Genomic DNA, 22,109 nt, shown 5'->3' with positions numbered 1-22,109 from the left:
TTTGAAAACTTTTTATAAAATATTGCAAATGCGCACAACACTTTCAAAACAAGCCATGAAACGGAATTCTTTGTAACAATGACTTTAACTTCCAAACACGTATTACTGGTCAAATAGAACGGATGCTGGTCTCAGTTCATGTTTAGTGTAATAGATTTCGAAAAATACTTTATCACGTCATCCTATTAACTAAATTAATTAATTAAGTTAAGTGCTTCTGTTCACGAAAACTACCCAATGTCCGTTAAGTTGTGGAGTGAAGGCTTTCTTGAACAAGGAGTTGTGCTAACCATGTCGGTATATTCCAAGTTACCGAATGGGTTTTGTTTGTTGTAGGTTATATTGCCTAATCAGATATTTTCAATGGCTGTAGTTTAGTAAATCGATCAGTTGTGTCATCTCTCTACAAACAAGTTAATTTGCGTCAAAGTTGTCAAGATGACGACATCTATAGATTGATGGCACTGCAACAGCATTGTTGTTGTGAATTATGTCTAACACATTGACAAATCGGCTTAAAGGTTAACGTAAATTAAAAACTACTTAAGTGAAGAACAATGTTAAATATTATTGGTATGAAAAGTCGGGTTTTACTTGTTAATAATCAGTCTAAAAGGAGTTCCCAGCACACGGGAGATTGCTTCTAGGGCCCTCCTCTGGCGCTATGTGCCACGGACACTCGACCCTCTTTAAGCATACACTCCGAAAAACGAATTGATACGCCACTGACAATCCTTACTGTATTTGATGTATAACTTGGGCAGTCAACTTGAAATGTGCAAACACGACTTCTTTTTTACTTGCAAAAATGTCGCAAGATGAGGTCATACCGAACTACCATGAAATGACACTAACATCTGAGGTCTTGGAAGAGTTTAAAGCACAGGAAATCACTCAACTGAATTTCCTGCTCCAGTACATTGTCTTTACTCTTTGCTCAACTCTTTGATAAATGGCGAGCAGAAAAATCAAGACAGGCAACTCAGTCGAAGAAAACATGACGTCATGAAATTTGGACGTGTGTGTATGGATCTATCAAAACAGGGTTGGCCGGAAAGGCTGACTTATAAGTTATTTGACCTTTAACTAAAGTAAATAAATACAAACAAATCAACAATGTGTCCAAACTATAATACTAATTATTCTTAGGAGATTTCAAATGGGCCTATTTCCTGGTGGACTTGCCAATGGTTTAAATGTTTGGCGGTTCATTAAGTGGTTTACAGAGAGAGCACGTGCTTAACTGTGTGAAAGCTTTTTACCAATATAAGCTGTTAACACCAAGTATTGACTCCGCGCGCGCGGGGCTTGGGTTTCTTTGGACGTCTGATTCTGGTAGGTAGTATTTGTCGAGTGTACCAATACTAGTTATATTGGTACTCGTCAGGCAATAACATTTGCTTTCGTCATGTGTGTTGCTGCTTTTATGAGGTTGTTTTTTTATAATGAGTTTGTGATGTGATTTTCTAAACACCAATTGTCGCAATTACCATTGTTTTTTTCCTTGACCATAGTTAAGGAGACACGACAGTCCAGTGGTAGGACGCCGGGCTCGTGACCGAAGGGTTGTGAGTTCGAGTCACGGCACGGCACTGCGTTGTATCTTTGAGCATGATACTTTACTCCGCTTGTTCCAGTCTACTCATGATCAGCTGTTAATGAGTACGTGGTTGGGCAGTGCTAGCATTGTTGAATGCTAGCTGTAAGCGCCGAAATGGCAGCTCCGGCTGTATGCTCCCCATGGAGTTGAAAAAAGGTATTGGCTGGTTGCAAAGGGCCCTATAACCCCGGATAATAATGTGTGAACCGCTTTCAGACGACCTACGAACTAGGTTGCGATAAAGAACCTCGAATTATTATTATTATTACGCGTGTAAGGAAAGTCGCCGTGTTTACGGTAACTCAGAGACTCATGCATGTACGCCACAATATTTCCTCCAAATTTCTGTCTATCTCTGCAAAACAATACTTTAGAAAGTTTAATACGTTTAATGTTTAATATATTGTTCAGGGATATCTAATTAATATACCTGATACAATCGTATTATCTCCTTCAACTACATGTATATCACCCCTTCTCAAATATCTTTTATATATGTCAAACTAGTTTGTTTGTTTGTTTGTTTATGTGTAACGGCCCATCGACGGCTGTGGTCATTTTGGGCCATGGTGACTTTTTTTTTTATTAATAAACATTTGAATAGCGAAGATAAAATCAGATAAAATGGTTCATTTTAAAAGCATTCGCATTGTATGTGTAGATAATTAAAAATAAAAAGGGGGTTAAAATAATAAAAGAGATAACGAATAGATGATATGCGATATAAAAAAAACGTCAAAAAAGGTAAGGTGAGTTAAAAGACATCAGAGTCTATAGAATAGACCGATGTCTTTCAAGTAGTTAAATAATGCCTTCGAGTCCACGAAACTGAAAAGAGTTTTCATATCCGGGACTCGAGAGTAGTTATCACGAATGTGTTTAAAATCGGAACATTCTATTAAAAAATGTTCCACTATAAATGGAGTGTCACATGCGTGGCATGAAGGTAGATTTTCTCGTTTTAAAAGGTACGAATGAGTAGGATATGTGTGTCTAGTGCGAAGCCGAGCGAGGACAACCTCCTCTCTACGATCTTTCCGACTGGGAATAGATGTTTTAAGTTTCGGTTATACCTTAACAAGTTTGTTGGTGGTCTCGAGAGACCAGCGTTGCTGCCATTCATTTTGAATGGCTGTACGAATAGTAGGTTTAAAATCTATGTATGGTAGTTTGATATTTGTTTGTTGGACCTTTAATGCATTTTTTGCTTCCCTGTCAACACATTCGTTGCCTTTAATTCCGACATGGCTCGGAATCCATAGTACAGTTATCTTTGATTTATTTCAGATACGAGATATTCGAAGAGCAAGGTTTTGTATGAGTGTGTTTTTAGGATCTCGTAACTGTTAACTCTGTAGAACAGATAGAGAGTCTGAACATAATTATGATTGCCTTTTTAATGCGGTATTCATCGATATGGTCGAGGGCCAAACCAATGGCGCATGCTTCGGCAGAAAAGATGGAGGCGCCGTCTGGTAGTCGGACTGAGGTGCAAGAATTAGCAGTACATCAGGCTGCTGCCACTTTCTCACCTTCTTTGGAACCATCGGTGTAAAGTTGTGTATGAGAATGGTAATTCGAAATGCATTCCCGAAAGGAGGATTAGTGTTCTTCGGGCATAACACTTGATTTCCCTCGCTCATGTAATGTAAAGTTAAAATCAGGTGTTTGAATGGTCCACGGAGGAACATCAGATATGTTAAATTCAGCTATGTCCGTCAACTTTATGTTGAGTTCTTGCAGGAAATTTGAAATTCGGATGCCAAATGTTGGCAGAAGCTTTTGGTTTTGCGTAAATATGTTTTGGTATTTCGGGTTGAATACTTGGTCGAAAGCAGGATTTTTAGGATTTGATTTTAATTGAGCTGCAAACTGTAATGCAAGTTTTTTCTTCTGTCATAAAGGGATGGTTCATTTGCTTCCACGTACAGGCTTTTTACAGGTGTTATTCGAAAAGCTCTAAGGGCTAGACGTAGCCCTTGGTTATGGATTGGGTCTAGCATCTGCAGGTACGAACTGCGCGCCGACCACCATAATCTAGTTTTGTTCGAATAAGAGATCTGTATAGGCGCAAAAACATTTCACGGACTCGTATAATGTTTAACGCTTTGGAACACTTATCCTTCAGATACTTAATATGTGGTATGAAAGAGAGTTTCGAATCAAAAATGAGGCCGAGAAATTTAGTCTGTTCAACAACAGGAATTCTAGTGCCATCGAGTGTAAGATTTGTGTCATTGTGTGCTTTTCGTTTTTGACACAAATGCATGCACACAGTTTTAGATTTAGAGAATTTGAAGCCGTTTTCGTCTGCCCAATTTTGTAGTTTGTTTAAACTCTGTTGAAGTTGTCGTTCTATCGTGTGCATGTTCTTAGATCTGTAACAGATCAGAAAGTCATCCACAAATAACGACCCTTCTGTTGATTGACCAAGACATTTGACTATAACATTGATTTTAAGGCCAAACAGGGTGACTGATAGGATTCCACCCTGTGGAAATCCCATTTTCTGTTTAGACGTTTCAGAAAAAGTTGAACCAACACGGACTTTGGAGTGTCTATCTGATAGGTAATTAGATATAAAATTGGGAAGGTTTCCGCGTACTCCAAGGTCGTGAAGATCTTTCATGATGTCATACTGCCATGTAGTATCATAGGCCTTCTCAAGATCAAAGAACACGGCGACAAGGTGTTCCTTCTTAGCGAAAGTCTCTCTAATGAATGTCTCTAATCTGATGAGATGGTCATTTGTCCCTCTTCTATTTCTAAAACCACTTTGAAGAGGGGATATTATATCGTTGGCCTCAAGAAACCAAACCAATCTTGTGTTTATCATTCGTTCTAAAGTTTTACATACACAACTAGTCAGAGAGATAGGACGATAGTTGTTTGGGTCAGTAGCATCCTTTCCCGGTTTTGGGATAGGAATAATTGTCGAGTTCTTCCACGAATCGGAATCTTTCCGGAAGCGTAAACTTGGTTGAATATGTAAAGAAGGCATGTTAGTGACGAGTCCGGTAAGTGCTTTAGAAATTGATATGGAATATCATCAGGACCTGAAGCAGAGTCCTGTGATTTTCGAAGCGAATCAACAAGTTCTGGTAGGGTAAATTGCTCATTATAACTTTCGTTGTTTGATGATTTGAAATTGAGCCGTGTCTTTTCTCTTTTTTTCTTTGAAGACTGGAGTTTTCGGGTGTGGTTTAAAGGGGATGAGTTTTTAGCTATGTTTTTTGCAAATGCATCAGCAATTTCAGACCTAGACGAAAAACTACATATACTAATGAGTCATATTAAGCAAACTAGATATCTCTTTAACATCATATGTTTTATGTTTATTTGAAAGAGTATTTACATTTGCTCTGCATCCTTCCATTACAATGCATTGAGAAGGCAAGTGTTGTTGTGAGACTATAACAACATTTGCTATTGTAACGTCCATCATCAACCTCTTTTGTGACGTAATCAATTTTATTAATTTCAACATTTCATTTGCTGTTCAAAATAACTAAATAAAGCATAACTACTCTATCAAAATGTAAATATAAGTAACGAATAGTTTAGCAAATATTGTTATGGTCCTATAACACACATCACTGCCGGGTTTTATTAAGTTTGTCATCGATAACAATGTGTGGTATAGGACCATAACATTTGCTACAACATTCATTGCTTAATTGTCATCCTCGAAATGCAAGGATTCCGCTCTAAATAAGCCACCATTTGGAACACCTCGCCTTTGCTAGCATATGACGAAAGGGTATTCCGAATGAATAAGCCACGTGTAGTATAAAAGGTAGTATCTGCCTCGATTTCATCTGCTGGATAATCGATACATCCGGTAGTGAAGCGGACGTAAAACCTATCAATCAATCGATTTCAAAATAAAGCACGTATTCGGTGACGAGAAGACACCTTTCTAGAATGTGAGATTGTATGATACTCATTTCCCAAAAGATGACAAAGTTAAATCCTGCTCTCGGTTTTTTCTGCAATACAATTTAAAACACCGGATATACAGGGCTAATCCCATACTCGTGGTAATGGCTTCCGTCACAGTAATTCTATATATGGTACGGACTCCGGCAGAGCAGTTTTATTAGAATCTGTATCGAATAATGCATGGAAGTCGTATGCAGCACCAAATAAACTTCTCTCTCTGACGGAATCTATACTAAGCGAATTTAAATACAAATACATATCTAGTGAAATTTTAATATTTCATTGACAGTGAGTGAGAGAGTAGTACAATGCATAATGATGAAAACAATAAAAAAAATAAAGCATTATAGAATGATTTTATTTCATTTTCTTTTCAAATAAAATAAGCTTTGTACAAATATATATCTTTGGCAAAAAAATAATTAGTAACAAAATCACAACCTGACAATATAGCTATTGCTTTACATCACCGAAATGACATGCACTAGTTCTGGGTCCTGAATGACATTGTCACATTCTACAATATGTTCCATGATAAAAAAATATGTAGAAATCAGTGGTGGAGCAAGGACAGTTTCAATTTTTTCTCATTTAAAATCTCAAATAATGACAACAGACCCAAGGTGTTATGATACATCACTCTGGTTCTTGATGATGAAATTTTTCTGGTAATTTTATGTCATAAAGTACGTCATGTTGCTAACCGCTAAGAATTGTGGGAAAATTATTTATCGAGAATTTGCATCCAAAATATGACTGCTACTTTACTCAAATTAAATTTGATACTAAGAATGTCTGGGTGTCTGTGAAAATGTCCAGGTCTGGTGTCAGGGCATGAGGAAACTCGGGCTATCACATTTACTGTGAACATACATTTTATTTTAGCACATTCATATTTTGCATATTTGTGATTAACTGGTAAAGTTACCTACCTATTCGCTAATTAAACATGCAGGAAAACCACAATTATTCATTTAGCAGGTGTTAATAAATATTTAAATTTTTGAAATCGTAAGAAAAGTGCTAAAATATGATAAGCACCAAAATTGGTATGTTTGCAGAGTATCATTAAAATGTTATTCAATGCTTCAAAACAGTATTGGTACACTTCTTACACAGGAGCAAAACAATGATTACAAAAACTCGGAATAAATATAGCAAATGATAACACATCGAGATGATGATGAAAATGTACAATGTGATTTAATACCTTTGAAAGGGAGACAAAAAAATGTTGTAATTGCACAAAACAATATGATTAAAACAGAATTTATTGTTTTAAATATATTTCAGAAATTAATTATTTTTGAATGTTTTAGACAGTTATGTAGATTTGATGAATTTTCAAGGATACGTAATCTTGTCAGAACATCTCACTACACACGGGAATCATTCAAAATTATTCCAGGTCAGTTTCTCTGCACCCTGCATAAATACATATTTGTACTAAATTTCCATATTTCGGTTACACGAAAAAAAGAGAGAAAAAATAATAATAACGAATCCAATAAGAGAAATGGTAAATAATTTCACATTTAATAAAATGGAGACTGGACTGTTGGGTACTGCAACTGTGAAAAACTAAAGATAAAACACAAGTTAACAAAGCGTGGGAATGAGAGTCTGCTTACAGTCACTAGGTGTGTTATTGAATGTTATGGAATGATACTTAACTTGACATACACTTGTAAGAATAGTTAAATGTTAAATTATGAAAAAATGTTTGTAAGCACACCAATAAAACCAATAAAATAAAGGCAAGTCAGCTTAACACAGATTTGATGAAAAAAACACCGAACTTTTTTTTTTTTAACTCGTCATTAAACAAGGTTATGCAATGAGTGGTATAAAGCCATGTGCAGTGTTATTTACATTTTGTGGGGAAACAAGAATTTGCACGTTAATGAATTTGTGACTTGAGTTTGTTACTTGATTAGAATGATCAATGTTACGTCAGATTGTACCATTGATCTACGTTTTTATCATAAACTATTGTACTCAAGATGCTAATACATCTCTTTGTTTGCCTGATGTACCCGGTTATTTAGAATAAATACAAAATTAGACCATTTTCGTTTTCAAATATGGATGCACATCAGCTGCAACAATGGATGGTGTCACAATCTAATCACACGGTTTGAAGAAGGCTTGCATTACTCTCGCAAAAGACACTAAATTAGGAATGTGAATATAAAATTCATGCCATACATATATACAGCTATGTAGACATTTATCAACGGACATATTCATATCAGGAGGAAAACATGTTGTTGTTTAATGTTTAAAAAATCTAATTGAAGGAGCCAGGATTCAACAGTGTTTGAATAACACTTAAAAAACACAAAAACACAAAAAAAACAGTTAAGGTTTTTAAGTAAGTGATGCAAACAATAACAAGAATGCATGGTATTCCCAACATTCAATACCATACATGAATTTTTCGAATAACTTGTTCCCAAAAAAACACTGTACAAAACAATGGAACTTACTACAAGGAAAACAAAATGTGTATCACGTGACATTGATCCATTACAATAACAGTGTAAGATGGAATTTTGGTACAGTGACAGGAATACATGTAATCTTATTCTGAACATCCAAACACAATATTCTGTAATACACTGCACAGAAGTATCTTGGACTCCTGGATGCCAAAGCTCCTTGGCCTATATATGGTATTGTTAGTCTGGATTTGTAAACCATAGCGCATTGGCCTGTGTATATATTGTTAGTCTGGACTCGTAAATCATAGCTCATTGGTCTGTGTATATATTGTTAGTCTGGACTCGTAAACCATAGCTCCTTGGCCTGTGTATATATTGTTAGTCTGGACTCGTAAATCATAGCTCATTGGCCAGTGTATATATACTGTTAGTCTGGACTTTTAAACCATAGCTCATTGGCCTATATATATATAATATATATTGTTAGAGTGAACTTTTAAACCATAGGTCATTGGCCTATATATATATATATATATATAAAATATATTGTTAGTCTGGACTTTTAAACCATAGCTCATTGGCTTGTGTGTATTCATAGTGTTAGTCTTGACACTTATATAACATAGAGCTCTCTTTGTCACATGTAAGTTCATTAGCATGTATACTGATATCTCTGTATGACATACATCAGTTATTAAACCAACTAGGCCTAAACATCACCATGGATCACTGTTTTCAAATGCATGTACAGGTTTGTACATGGAACTGTCTTGAAATTTTATATAATTTGTATACAGTTACATTATATTTTTTAATATCAACAATTTTTCTATCATCTTCTTATGTGTGATTAAGAATTTAAAATATTTCGCCAAAAAATAGACACATATATCATGGACGTCTTATGTACTGATCACTAAGCTTACAGATTCAAACCCTACACATGTGAACCTGTCTACCCCGTCCCCTGTCTACCCCATCCCCTGCCTACCCCGTCCCCTGTCTACCCTACCCCCTGTCTAATCCCTCCCCTGATAATGCTGTTATGTCATTTCTAATTGAAACTATATAAAATATACGTGTGTATTTTTATATCAAGTCTTATCTTACAGTTGTATTGTACAGGGTGTCAGATTAGAAAGGTTACACTGTATAGCTGAAACACCTACATTAAAGCGGAAAACACACTTTCCTAATACACAGTACCTTGTTAACGTATTCAGGGTACTTTGTTTTCTATCTCGTGAACTGAAATTCATAATTATACTCTTCCAATGTATCTCATATTACACTTTCTACATCTGAGAACAAATTTTATCCCGTTTTGAATCTTTCCTAATAGAAAATACCTATTTTTCACTGGTAATGAACAAACCATAATAACTTTTTGACTAATTCAAATTTCAATCCGTCTTTAAACCTTTCACAAAATTCAAAAGTTGAAAATTAAATTCACTTTGACCATCTGATGCACATATACTTTTTGTATAATGTACAAGTACAATGTATCAAAAATAGACTGCATGGCACATGTATCTGGACTTGATTTATGGTCAGTTCCGGGGAGTTTAAGCATCAAATCTTGAGTAGGGGTTGTCCTCCTTGATAAGACCTGCACAGGAAGACAAAATACAGAGATGTCAGAAAATTATAAAGAAAAACATAAACAACAGTAATAAGTACCTTGTCAAAAAAATAAAATTGTAATGTAATAATTACCAACAAAGTTGACCAACTGGTAGGGATTTTAATTAAACACACAAATTTTTTCCTAAAAGAATCGCAATTTTGTAATGTAATAATTACCAACAAAGTTGACCAACTGGTAGAGATTTTAATTAAACACATACAAATATGTAGGGTTGATGCATCAGTATATACAGTAGTTCATGATGCATAAGTATATAGTTCAACATGTTTTTTTACTGAAAACTTTAACAAAAGAAGTTAAAACACTTTTTTACCAAACATTTGAACAAAAGAAGCTAAAACACTTCACATTTTCAGAAACAAATTTAACAACATTAGGCAGCTGGCACCTAGTCAAAACATTTCTGGAGAAAATGTTTTTGTTCTGAATAGATTCATCACTTTGAATAAACCTGGTATATTTGTGTATATAATTAAAAACATTATATGACCATGTTAAGTGGGAAAGTATAGAAAAAATAGCTAATAGTTTTAAAGTCGTTCTTTATATCTTATTTTTTTCTATAAACAGCTGTAAAACCTTGCTATACTGCAACCATTTCTCAAGAGAAATTTCGGCATTATAAAGGGGTTTGGCAATAAACAGAGTGAAACGTATTAAGGAATTCTTAAGAAAACAAAAAAAAAAAGAACATAGAAATATGTTTGCAGTAAGCGAAGTGACAAATGAAACGAGGGACAATATATCAAGATTTAATTAACTGTATATTATATAGATTTCATGTTCATCTGTATTTGTATGTAAACAAGTTAACAGTTGATCTTTATACGAAATGTAGTATTTGAAACATACACAGTTTTTCGAAAACACCTGTTTCTTACAAGGCATAAAGTACAAGGGGCAGCAAGTTCCTCGGTGTAGGCCTTGACAGTACTAGTCATGTTGAGAATTTCATTTAAAGTCATTTTTAATGTTGTGTGCATTGTAAACAATAAACTATCTGGAGGTTTTACAGCACCTTCGAAGGAGTTTATTACTTTTCTTTGAGGAAAATCATCCACAGAGGAAAACCAGCATATGTTATGAATTGCTTATTCCAAATATACTTAACCCTTTCACCACTTTTAACCATAATGGACTCATCCAGATCAATGCATGGTAGGTTCTACTAAAGTTACATAGGGGTGAAAGGGTTAAAGGAAACACCATTGATCTGTTCAGTATCAATACAGTTATATATACAAGTAGAGAAGATCAAGTGAAATTACGAACCCAGATAAACTGGAATGGGCACCTTTATGTACCGATTGAATGTTTATATTATTCTGGGACAAGTATGGATTATGAAAAGTTCTTTTTACACAACCAATAAAGATTGCCTAGTAGGATATGTGCACTGTCACCTTCATCAGACAAATGACCAGTGAAGCGTATGCACATAAAGGTGTAAAATGTGTATGAGTTGTCCACAAAATCGATGTCGATTCGGCTTCGCTGCAAGCGTATGTTCAATAGTTGTTGTATATGTACGTACAGAAATGACTCGATTCAGCTACCCTTTGTTTAATACTTGGGTCTTTTAGCCCCTTCATCTCGATTTAGAACTGGCCCATTGCGGCCAAATATGGGACAGATATGTTTAACAATGAGACAGGGGACCAAATATATGTTTTGATTTATATAGTCTACCACTAAATAGTGTAACACATTGAGCTGTTCAAGTGCATAACAATCAATTATAACACACCCAAATGTACACCAAGTTATCAATAAATGCTTAAAATATGAAATATCAAAAGAGAGTATATATTTGAAATCACTTCAACTTAATCTCCATTACAGAAATACATGCTGAAAGACAACCACAGATAAAAAAAAATGAAAAGTTTAAATTTTGTATACATGATGTACAACTGAAAATATTTTTAAATTATGTCATAATTATATTGAGAAGTTAAAATAAAAAATACAAATCTGTTTTTTGTCTATTCTTCAGTTCACAAAAAATGATATATCCATTCCTTTATCACACACACAAACAAAAAAATAAAAGTTTGAAATTAAAGAATAAATAACAAGATGAATAAATTCAAAAATGAAAGGTGAAAACCACAAAATCTAACTAAAGTATACTTGGGTTGAGTTTCCCGTTCCAGCTGTCAAAATCTTACCTTTGAAACCAATTCCTGATGCCAAGGGAGGCAATCACAACGAAACAAATAATCAATGCATAAATAGAGGATTTCATTAATTAAGTACAAGGAACATCACAAATCAAGAATATTCTACAGGAATTATTGGTAGGAATCACTTAAGATTTCACCATCAATGATCAGTTATAAATTAACTCATTCAATATTTCTTTCAAAATCTAAAAATTTCATTCTCTTCAGTCAGGCCTAGGGTTTCAGGGATAGCATTTTTTTTATTTTGAGTATACATATACTTGCACACAATGATAATAATTAAGCAGTGTTAATCAACTTACCATACTTTCTCCTGATTTCATCTGTCTTGGTCTTCCTATCGGCTCTCCTAAATACAACATGTACAGGTTTAAGTAGTGTAAAAAAACGAATTTCCTTCTCGAATTGATCTTATGAACTCAACATAAATTGAGGTATTTTAATATCATTTTATGCTGCCTTTATATCACTCCCACAAACTATAGAGAAAGTCTACCCCATAGAACTCAAGTCATAAGGAAGGGAGGGTAATACTTATTATTTAATGGGCCTTATAATGAATACCAACAAGAGTACCGCGGGGCGGAACAATATACGCCCATCGAATGCCATATAGTGCTATATACTTTCTTACATTGAAATAAGATCTGCATCATTCTAAGAGTGGCTAGCTGACATGCTATAAAAAATGTAGGAGAAAATCGCCAGACAAAAAATCAAATACTGAAATGAACAAAGGGCAATAACTTTTGAATCAGAATTCTTTTAAGGGAGACGCAACTTCATATCATGATTATAATGTATACCAAGTTTCAAAGAGATCTGTTGAAAAATGTAGGAGGAGAGATTGCTGGACAAAAATCAAATACTGAAATGAACAAAGGGCAATAACTTTTGCAAAAATAATTGAATCAAAATTCTTTTCAAGGAAACACAACAACATATCATGATTATCTAGCCTACTAAGTTTCAAAGAAATCCGTCAAAAAATGTAGGAGGAGATCTCCGGACAAAAAAAAATGAAATACTGAAATGAACAAAGGGCAATAACTCTTGGAAAAATTGTTGAATCGAAAAACTTTTAATGGAGACACAACTTCATATCGTACCATATCAAAATTACAAAAACTAACCTTTCATCACTCTTGGCCTTACGGTCCGCCTTTCTTCTGTCTTCTTTAGCCTCATCTTTAGCATAGCTAGAAACAATGGTAAAAGTGACATTGAACCCAAACTGGTAATTAAATCTAGTGACATCACTGTATTATAAGACTGTGCAAAATTAAATATTTCTTACTTTTGAACAAGCATGAAAAACAAAACTCTTGTTAATTGCAAAATAGAAAAAAATAAAAGAAGTAAAAAAAATATCTTAAATTGCAATTCTGTTATCTGGTTTCCATGCCATTTTTTTTTTAGAAAGACCTCAACTCTTCTCATAAAGATCAGTGATCGTGAGTTTACTTGCACCTCTGACTTTATTTTGCTATGGAGTTACATTTGTATATGGAAAGTTTTATTTTGAAGGATTTATGATACACATATATTGATGAAGTAATCTAATGCAAAATCCTTACTGGGCGATTGGACACTCTCTAACATATACAGTAACTTGAATGTTTCTTATGATGTGGAGAGCCATCGAAAGGTTTTGATATATGAATTGTGTTAATTAAGTAAACAAATGTAAGATCATTACACAAAAGGTACAACAGTTTTGTGACAAAATAAGAAAGAAAAAGTATTTCTTTCAGAATGAAACAAATGAAAAATTCTTACAAAAAGGAGCATTGGGTACTCAATAAAAACAATACATGTATGGAAGTGATAAAACTCTAAATTTTATAAACCACCTTTTAACACTTTGGGGCCTGCCCTTTAGCTCTTGTGCACGTGTTTCATAGTAACAAACTGTCATCTTAGGTTTATAATTCCAATCAAGTTTACTTCCGATCAAGTATCCTTTTCCTATATAATATGTAAACGTGGAGCATGGGGGTAATGAAATTCACAATTTTGACAAAGCACCTGAAGACCTTACAATAATGAAAAGTATTTGCTTCCATTGTATCCGAGTGTGGAGAAGATTGGTGAAATTCAAGCCAATTTGACACATTTGGGTCTCAACCCTCCGCCCCTGGGGGCGTTTTCAAAAAGAAGGAATAACGACTGTATGATATCATTATGGATATATATCTTTAACATATGTAACAATTTCGTAACTTATTTTAAAAAAAAATTGTGTTATATATTTACCTGGCTGAATTGTTCTTCTTGCAGCAGCAGCACTTACAGATGCAGATGGTGATCACTAAGAATATGAGGCCTCCAATACACCCCATCACAATGATCAGCACTTTGAAGTTAACTGAAAAGTAAAATATGAAACTGTCATATATCAGATGTAATATAATATTCTGGTATTGTATGGGTTGAAAAATGATATATGACTACATAATAAAGTTAGAAGGCACGGCAGTCTAGTGGTAGGACACCGGGCTCGTGACTGAAAGGTTGCGGGTTGGAGTCATGTCATGACACGGTGTTGTATCTTTGAGCAAGATATATACTTTACTCCGCTTGTTCCAGTCTACTCAGCTGTAAATGAGTACATGGTTGGGCAGTGCTAGAATTGTTCAATGCTAGCTATGAGTGTCAAAATGGCAGCACTGGCTGTATCCTCCACAGGGAGTTGAGAAAGATATTGGCTGGTTGCAAAGGCCCTATAGCCACGGATAATAATTTGTGAACTGCTTTGAGACGACCTACAAATGTACAATGTATGAACTAGGTTGTGACAAAGCGGTATATATATAAGAACCTCAAATTATTATTATTATTATAAAGTTTTAATAGTATATATCAGATGGCAGTGATGCTTCTAAATTATACTATGAAATCAGAAAAGATCTAAACTAGAGATATGTCTTTTTGTGAAAACAACATTTGTCTCCCCTTAATTATTTTTTATCAGTCCATATATATGTGTATACATGTGCTTTGCTCTGATTGGATCTTTGACCTGGAGATGAAGGTTACAGTGACCGAAATATTCTGCACTTCACATCTTCTGTGGGTAATGTATGTATCTTTCAAGTTTCGTCAAAATATTTTTTCAATTGGTGAAATTTATGTTAACGGCCTGGACAATTGCAAACTTTCATTGGAAATTTTGTACATATTTGACCATGAGGTAAAGGTCAAAATCATCATTATTTTTTTAGAATGTACCACACACCTTCTTTTGCAGTCTTAGGTACTTCAGATTTCATCTTAAACAGTTTAGAAGTTATGGAACAGGAAAATGTCATTGGAAATTTTGTACTTATTTGACCCAGAGTTAAGCGCCATAATCATCATGAACATTAACATTGAGACCAAGGTCACAGTGAATGATCTAACTAAGTTAAGTGAATCATTGAGTTATACTTCAGTCTCATAAAGATAACCTTCAAAGTTTAAAGTTATGGCCCACACATGTACAAGATTTGGGTGGAAAGACCAAATTACAGCACTGCACACATCAGCGATGGAGAGGTAAACTTATAGATTAAAAGTTACAGATCTAGTATATATCGTAAGAAAAGAAGAACCAGCACTAATACAATATCTCTCCCTTCATTTCAAGGGGGAGATATAAATCAAACATTCAATAGAATCATCCATTATGAATACTTAGATAATTCCATTTCATTATAATGATATTATATGTAACTAATTGAAAAGGAAGCTGTGCATGTCAGATCTGACTTGCAAATCTTATATTACCGGGAGCATTGATAACCTCCCTGGGCCATTATGTTGGCACTATATATTTATAACAAGCAATCATGATGCTGCTAGTTTTTAGAACTTACCCCAACACACTCCCCAGCGAGCATCTTCCAACGGACAAAGGGAGGCGTGAGGGAGGATGTCGCCAGTTGGGTATAACAGACAGGTGTTCTTGGACTTGCACCACAAGCACTAAAACAGAGTAAAGGAACTTGTATAACACGTACACCAGTATAACAGGGTTATTAGATCTTATGTTGAAATACACATGTATCACCAGTGAATTACATTGAAAAGAGGTATAGATTGGAATATAATTATATTGTGAAAAAAACGTTTCTTTAATTCACACTTTTAAGAGAATTGGGGGGAAAATGACACTCTTTTCCGCCGAGAATGGGCCCAAATTTGGCCTGTAATTTGCACAGAAAAACACCCTGAATTGATCACAAATACACAGATAGCCATGCTGTATAAAACTGTGATTTAAATCTTACTTGAGTCATATTCAAACAGGCATGACATCCACTGCTTTTTGACTGACACTCTACAAATACAAGCATCATGATAAAAATAAAGCGTCATGATAAAAATAAATTAAATTGAAAAAGCGCATATGAATTTCTAGGAATCAATTGATAAGATGTATATATCCAGTCTACTTCACCGACTTTGCCGATACAATATAGATCGCATACCACCTCATAGCTTTAATTTCAGCTCCAATATTTACTTTTCCAAGAAACATTAAAATAACACATATTTAAGTAATCTTGATCATTTCTTATGTTTTTAATATAACGAACTATCATTATGTATATTCATTGCCTTATGAGGCTATCCTTGCTGATCTGATGTTGGAAACTGCACTTTCCAATATGGCTATATATTGAAGCTTTCCATGCATGTTACTTTTTTTTATTGTTAGTGTCAATGTGTCATGTAATATTCATGTGCATTCGATTTAGCCTGTCAATTCCACTCGTGTTGCCCAGGACGGTTTTGGATAGATAAAAAAAATACACCATATATCAATATATGTAAGGAATCATAGCAGATTTATGCTGCCAGCACTCAAAACTTTTCCAAACAGTTTGTGTCGGAGAGTGCGCTTTGGCCCCATCCCCGACATCTATCATTCACTTTGGCCACATCCCCGACATCTATCATTCAAAATGTGTAAGTCTGCAGTACTGTCATAGATCAGGACCAAAGGAAACTCGGGCTATATACAGGGGTTGACAATAACACCAGACCTGGACTAGTAGATTTCAGCAAGGACTAGTGAATCACCTAACCTAACTGGTTCTTTGGACTTGTGAAAAATATGATTACCGGTATAAAATAAGAATACTCCTTTTTTTAAATTTAGAAAACTGCTTAAAATAAGATATATAGCATGATAATTGTCCATGGGACTGTCCCCTACTTGAGATGTTTCGTGCTGTAGATCACAATGTTTCCTTATCAGGAAATCTTGGACTAGATACATGACCACATATATATAAGCTAAGGACTAGTAAATAATCTATTCAACTAGTCCTGTGGACTACCAAGCAAAAAAAGTTAGTGTCTAACCCGGTATATAGAGATGTGAAATACCTAAATATATCACAATTATATTCCAGAACCTGAACACCTGTGATTATGAGTGAGTGATACATACATGATGTCCTGATTATTAGTTATGACTCATCATCATGATATTATATACAATGTAGAATGATCAACATTGGGAATAATATGGATATATTCTGATTGATTACCATGACTCATCATGATAATGATAAACATGGATATTGACGGATTGAAATGACTCCTCATAATCATGATCAACAGTAACATAGATATTGATCATGGACTGGTCTACATTAATAATATGGGTATTGACTCAGATTTCTAAAAGGGCATAATAATGCTATGAAGAAGTAATCAATCTTAAATTAAGGGAATGTGATCTCGTAACAATCCATCTCAATAAATAATCTTCAAAACACTGACAGTAGTAAAAACACTGACAGTAGTAAAAGCTGCTATGACCATCACCATGGAATGAGAACCAGTGACTGAGCGAGTTGACGACTGTTTATGTTTATAATGCTATATATAGTCGTCTCTAAAAGTGTAGCCATCAACAGGTAGGGCACAACGGCGCATATGGGTAATAATCCTGCATTTGGGTATGCACTTCAAATCTACTTTCACTATCCTATATAAAAAATCAAAATTTTGTACTTCACTTACGTTATTGAAAATCGCCATATCTATTGGTTATTACAAACAACTTTTGGTTGAACAGTTTTCGGTTTTGAAAGTATTTCACGACCTTTGAAGCCTTAGAAAAGTCGGGACATCTCAAATCACGAAAATGTCAAAACACCAAAAAACGTTCAACCAAAAGTTGTTTATAATAACCATATAAATAGCGATTTTTAATAAAGATACTGAAGTACAAAATTTTGATTTTTTTTTTATATAGGATAGTGAAAGTAGATTCGAAGTGCATTCAACCATAACATACAAAGATGTTACCCAAATGCAGGATTATATTACCCATATGCGCCGTTATGCCCAACCTGATCAGCCATTTGCAATTTTTGGATTTCGAGAATTATAAACGATAAACAAACAGAGTAGCCGTAAAATTGTTTGTCTCACAGATACATACCTTCTTCTGGTGTCATAGTGGAAGAGTTCGTCCCAGCAGTAGTTTGTTTTGCTGGGGGATGGGTCGTCACCACCGTGTGTTTCTGGGTCGTCGCAGGTGCCTCCGTCGTTGGAGCAACTTGTGTAGTATGTTTCCCAGTGGTCGTCGCCCCATATGAACCCCCTGCCATTAACAGGATCAAAGTACCAGCACACAGTACATTTAAACACTTCATTGTTGTAGATTGTCTTCAAAACGTCTACTAAGTAGCCTACTGATCAACTTTCTGTTTACAGATCTATAGGAAGTAAAATGTAGATTTTGTAATATCCGGCGATTTGCAAATTTCGATAGGTGGCATACAATAAAGTTCTAGTATTTATAGAATATGATTGTATTTATATGGACATGATTCACATGACTCTATGATATTTCTAGAAACATGATTCAGTGTTTTTCTTATTATTTAAAAAGTTACAAAAAAAAAATGATTATGAACTCCTTAATATGTTTGTAGTTACCAACAGTGCGCAGTGATATACGATTCGCCGTCATGTGATGATTATGTTCGTACAGAAGATATCGAGAACGAATCAGTCATACTTTAGACTTTCCTATCAAAACACGTAAGAATCAACAAGAAGTTAAATTTTATTAAGATATATTGAAGTCTTTTAATTCAAGGCAATTTCTAGACGTAATGGTTGTTATTCCGGGGAAAAATATCTTTTACAAAAAAATACTTTTTGAAACAGGCCCTTTTCCTGGTAATCCAGTAGCGGAAACGCTTTTACTGAAGTTGTGGGAAAAATCAAACATTTACCAGATATAGATTGGTGCGGCTGCTGTCAGAAACTAACCTTCGCCCTGTGAACTTAACTCTAAAAAATAGTGAAATACAGTGACAGCTAATGGACGGTGTCGAAACAGTGTCATTGGGCTTTGATAAACATAGTTTATGTGCTGTCTCTGGAATGCAAATTGGTAAGACGTGATAGTGTGATAGCAACTTGTATAGGACATTTAGTGTTTTGAGTTGATGGCAATTTTACCCAATATTTTACACTTACACTGACACTGCGAGACTTCGTGTCGAACATTGTCCTAAATATTGACCGTTCACATAGCATTGTGAATTATGATATCCAACTTTTCATTTTTTACAACTTAATTATCAATCGTCTGATCAAATGAAAGTTGGCCCAAGTTGCAAGAATGTAAGGTGTCTCACTATGCAGTGGCGGATCCAGAGACCTATCGGGGGGTTCCCAATTTCCAAGGTGGGTGGGTATGTTGATTTCATGTGGGGGNGGGGGGGTGTCCTGAAGCCCCAGAAAAAATTTGGGAGAAAGCCATTTTTGCAGAGTATGCCAACGTGATCGGGTATAAGTAGGGGATTCAATGCATATATCTCTTTGGGTCTGACTCTGACTAGGGTAGCCCAAGTTTCCTCTGGCCCTAACACCAGACTTAAAACATTTTGACAAATATATAGATGTCTGGATCTATCTGTCAAAATGTCTAAGTCTGGTGTCGGGGCCAGAGGAAACTTGGACTATGACCAGGATATCCAACCCAGGACCCTCTGATGAACTCTAGACAGGTACTTCACCAATTGAGCTACCTAAAGCTTATAGCTATTTTTTCTGAAAATACCTTAGCAAAGTTTGTTCAGTATTGGGTACCATGTAGTCATAGGTTTCCACGTGTTGTATATTTCCACGCAGCCATTCAATCAAGCTATATATTATGTTACTACGTAACTTGCTGGACACTATACATCAGGATATTTTCTAAAGATGTTAAGCCATCGTCTGTAAACTGACACAAAAAATTACCAGGAGTTCGTCCGGAAAACATAAGAATTAATCACTGATAAAAAAACATGCATATATATGCAGTTTTGCTTATTACACTTTTTATCTTGCTCGAAATGAACCCATGCCTGAAAAAAACCAGTGATATATTTAATTCATGAACCAATCTTTTTTGTAGTAAGTCTGACAAACGTACAAAAAAATGTCATATGCTAATGAGGCCACATCGCCTCGCCAATTTTTTTCCACATCTGAAGAGCGAAAAAGACATTATTATAGGGATTAAATGCATTTTTTTTCTTGTACATAATAATAGTGCGACAATGAATAGCAGTAGCCATTGATTTGTATTCATTTACTCATTGCCGCAATGTGCATGAAACAAAATCCATTAAATTCATATATTTACTTTATTTACTTTACAATGAACTACAGTCAAAAAGTTGCAACACTTTTTGTAGATTTAATATTAGTTTTATTAATATATTTAATATTAGTTTCAGTCAGAAAACCATAAAGGTACTGCCAGAACTTCAGCCTATACACACAAACTTCAAATGTTTGACCTATGCAGATCAGCTGATTTTGTTGAAATGGAAAAATATACCTAGAATCTAATAATAACCAACAATTGGATATTTCTTTCATTTTTGAAAGGTGATTTAAAAAAAAAAAAAATGGCATTAACACGAAATGCGAAATAAGTTACTATCAACTAAAACTGATATATAAGACTGCACAAAAAAAGATTAACAGGTTCTATTATGACTAAATAAATAGACTTAAAAATTGTTAAAATTACATGAATTCGTTCAAGCTGACATTTTGAAAAATCAATAAAAAATGTAAAAATATTTTTTTTTATTAGTAATTTGACGATCAAGGATTATTTTTTTATACCAAACGATTAGAAACGAAGCATTTATTCGTGGGCCACTGTTTTTTTTTTTTTAGTGTATTTGAGTTATCTTTCTTTGAACACTAAATCAAAATAGACCCCCGGAAACATATGACGGCTACTTCAGATGGGAGAAATTTGTTAAAAAAATGTTTGTTCTGATTTTTTTTAAATACAGTTTTATGTTGCTAGATTTTTGTTTCCATTAGTAGATTGTGTTCATGTCTATGAAAGTCACCCGCAATTTCAACAGTTTTGTACCGATATGAGTATGAAATCGCGGCTGCTTCTTAAGCGCGTGGAAACTGATAACACAAGGATATTATTTCAAATAATATTTTGAATAGTCATGTGGTCATATAGAATTTAACTGAAGACATTTTTGTCTATACTCCTTGCAATGCACAGCAATATGTTGATTAGAGATGTTGGAGTCCACCGATCTACTACAACTACAGCCTATTATTGTGACTGTGTGTAGTCCTGTACATAATTCTTAATTTGTCATTGATTTTTTTTTATATAGGAATCGAATCCCAATTGTGAAAGTGACCTTGACAGTGTGTTCGAGTGTATTCAGTACTTAACATGATGACTGAAGAGAAGACACCCTTGCTTACCCAGCCAGATGATCCAGAGGCAGTCTACGTCAATGTGACCACGACAGGGGGACAGCCCGATCCCAACCATGACCATAGCACTACCTCTCATATCGTCAAGGACACAAGATTTGCACAGAGTTCTGGCAGTTCTGGTTCAGGAGTCAGGTAACTATCTCATAATGTGAATGCTTAATTACTGGATATAAAAGTCTCCTGCCGGTTTGGGGAGGGCCCCCGGGGGACCTTAAGAATTTGCACAATGCCCATTTGTCCGTACATTAATACAATTATATTAATGCTTGTGTATTTATAAGTAAAACTTTGATATTACATATTTCCAAACTGATGACTTTTACTGATTTTCAAGTCAGTGACCCGAATAGTCAATTAAGTCCCAGTAAAAGGTCAATGGCTAATTAAATTTAACAGTTTAAAGCCAACCTTTAGAAAACATATAAATTAAGTAAGTTTGACATTCAAGAAATCAGAGCTCATATAAACTAGGTTTTACTGAAATATTTTAATGACACCCAAAGACATGCTAGTCT

The 22,109-nt window shown here is 34.7% G+C and overlaps 2 protein-coding genes across 4 annotated transcripts in view; one reads left to right on the top strand and one right to left on the bottom strand.

Annotated features, from left to right (window-relative positions):
* Positions 1-8,499: 8,499 nt before the first annotated feature.
* LOC110464381 (pituitary tumor-transforming gene 1 protein-interacting protein-like) lies at positions 8,500-18,574 on the bottom strand. 2 transcript variants are annotated; one of them, XM_021519574.1, is made up of 8 exons: positions 18,266-18,574; positions 16,095-16,144; positions 15,681-15,789; positions 14,080-14,191; positions 12,957-13,022; positions 12,126-12,172; positions 11,809-11,823; positions 8,500-9,598 (listed from the first exon to the last, which is right to left on the bottom strand). In XM_021519574.1, the coding sequence occupies exons 1-8, from the start codon at positions 18,477-18,479 to the stop codon at positions 9,555-9,557; spliced, it is 657 nt and encodes a 218-aa protein (XP_021375249.1). In that variant the 5' UTR covers positions 18,480-18,574; the 3' UTR covers positions 8,500-9,554. The 2 variants fall into 2 exon arrangements, with proteins under 2 accessions (XP_021375249.1, XP_021375250.1); XM_021519575.1 differs by lacking the exon at positions 11,809-11,823.
* Positions 18,575-18,670: 96 nt separating this feature from the next.
* The window catches only part of LOC110464379 (protein white-like), a 36,585-nt gene continuing 33,146 nt past the window's right edge, over positions 18,671-22,109 (top strand). The window contains exons 1-2 of one of the 2 annotated variants that reach the window (XM_021519572.1): positions 18,671-18,870; positions 21,486-21,726. In XM_021519572.1, coding sequence (XP_021375247.1) covers positions 21,548-21,726 — 179 coding nt within the window. In that variant the 5' untranslated portion in view covers positions 18,671-18,870; positions 21,486-21,547. Of the gene's footprint in view, positions 18,871-19,078; positions 19,229-21,485; positions 21,727-22,109 lie in introns of those variants that run through there. The other variant, XM_021519571.1, reaches the window with a different exon arrangement.

This window comes from Mizuhopecten yessoensis, unplaced genomic scaffold (genome assembly GCF_002113885.1).
Source record: "Mizuhopecten yessoensis strain PY_sf001 unplaced genomic scaffold, ASM211388v2 scaffold10985, whole genome shotgun sequence".
Taxonomy (NCBI): domain Eukaryota; kingdom Metazoa; phylum Mollusca; class Bivalvia; order Pectinida; family Pectinidae; genus Mizuhopecten; species Mizuhopecten yessoensis.
The sequence above is the reverse complement of the archived record's forward strand: the minus strand, read 5'-3'. Positions and strand labels throughout refer to the sequence as shown.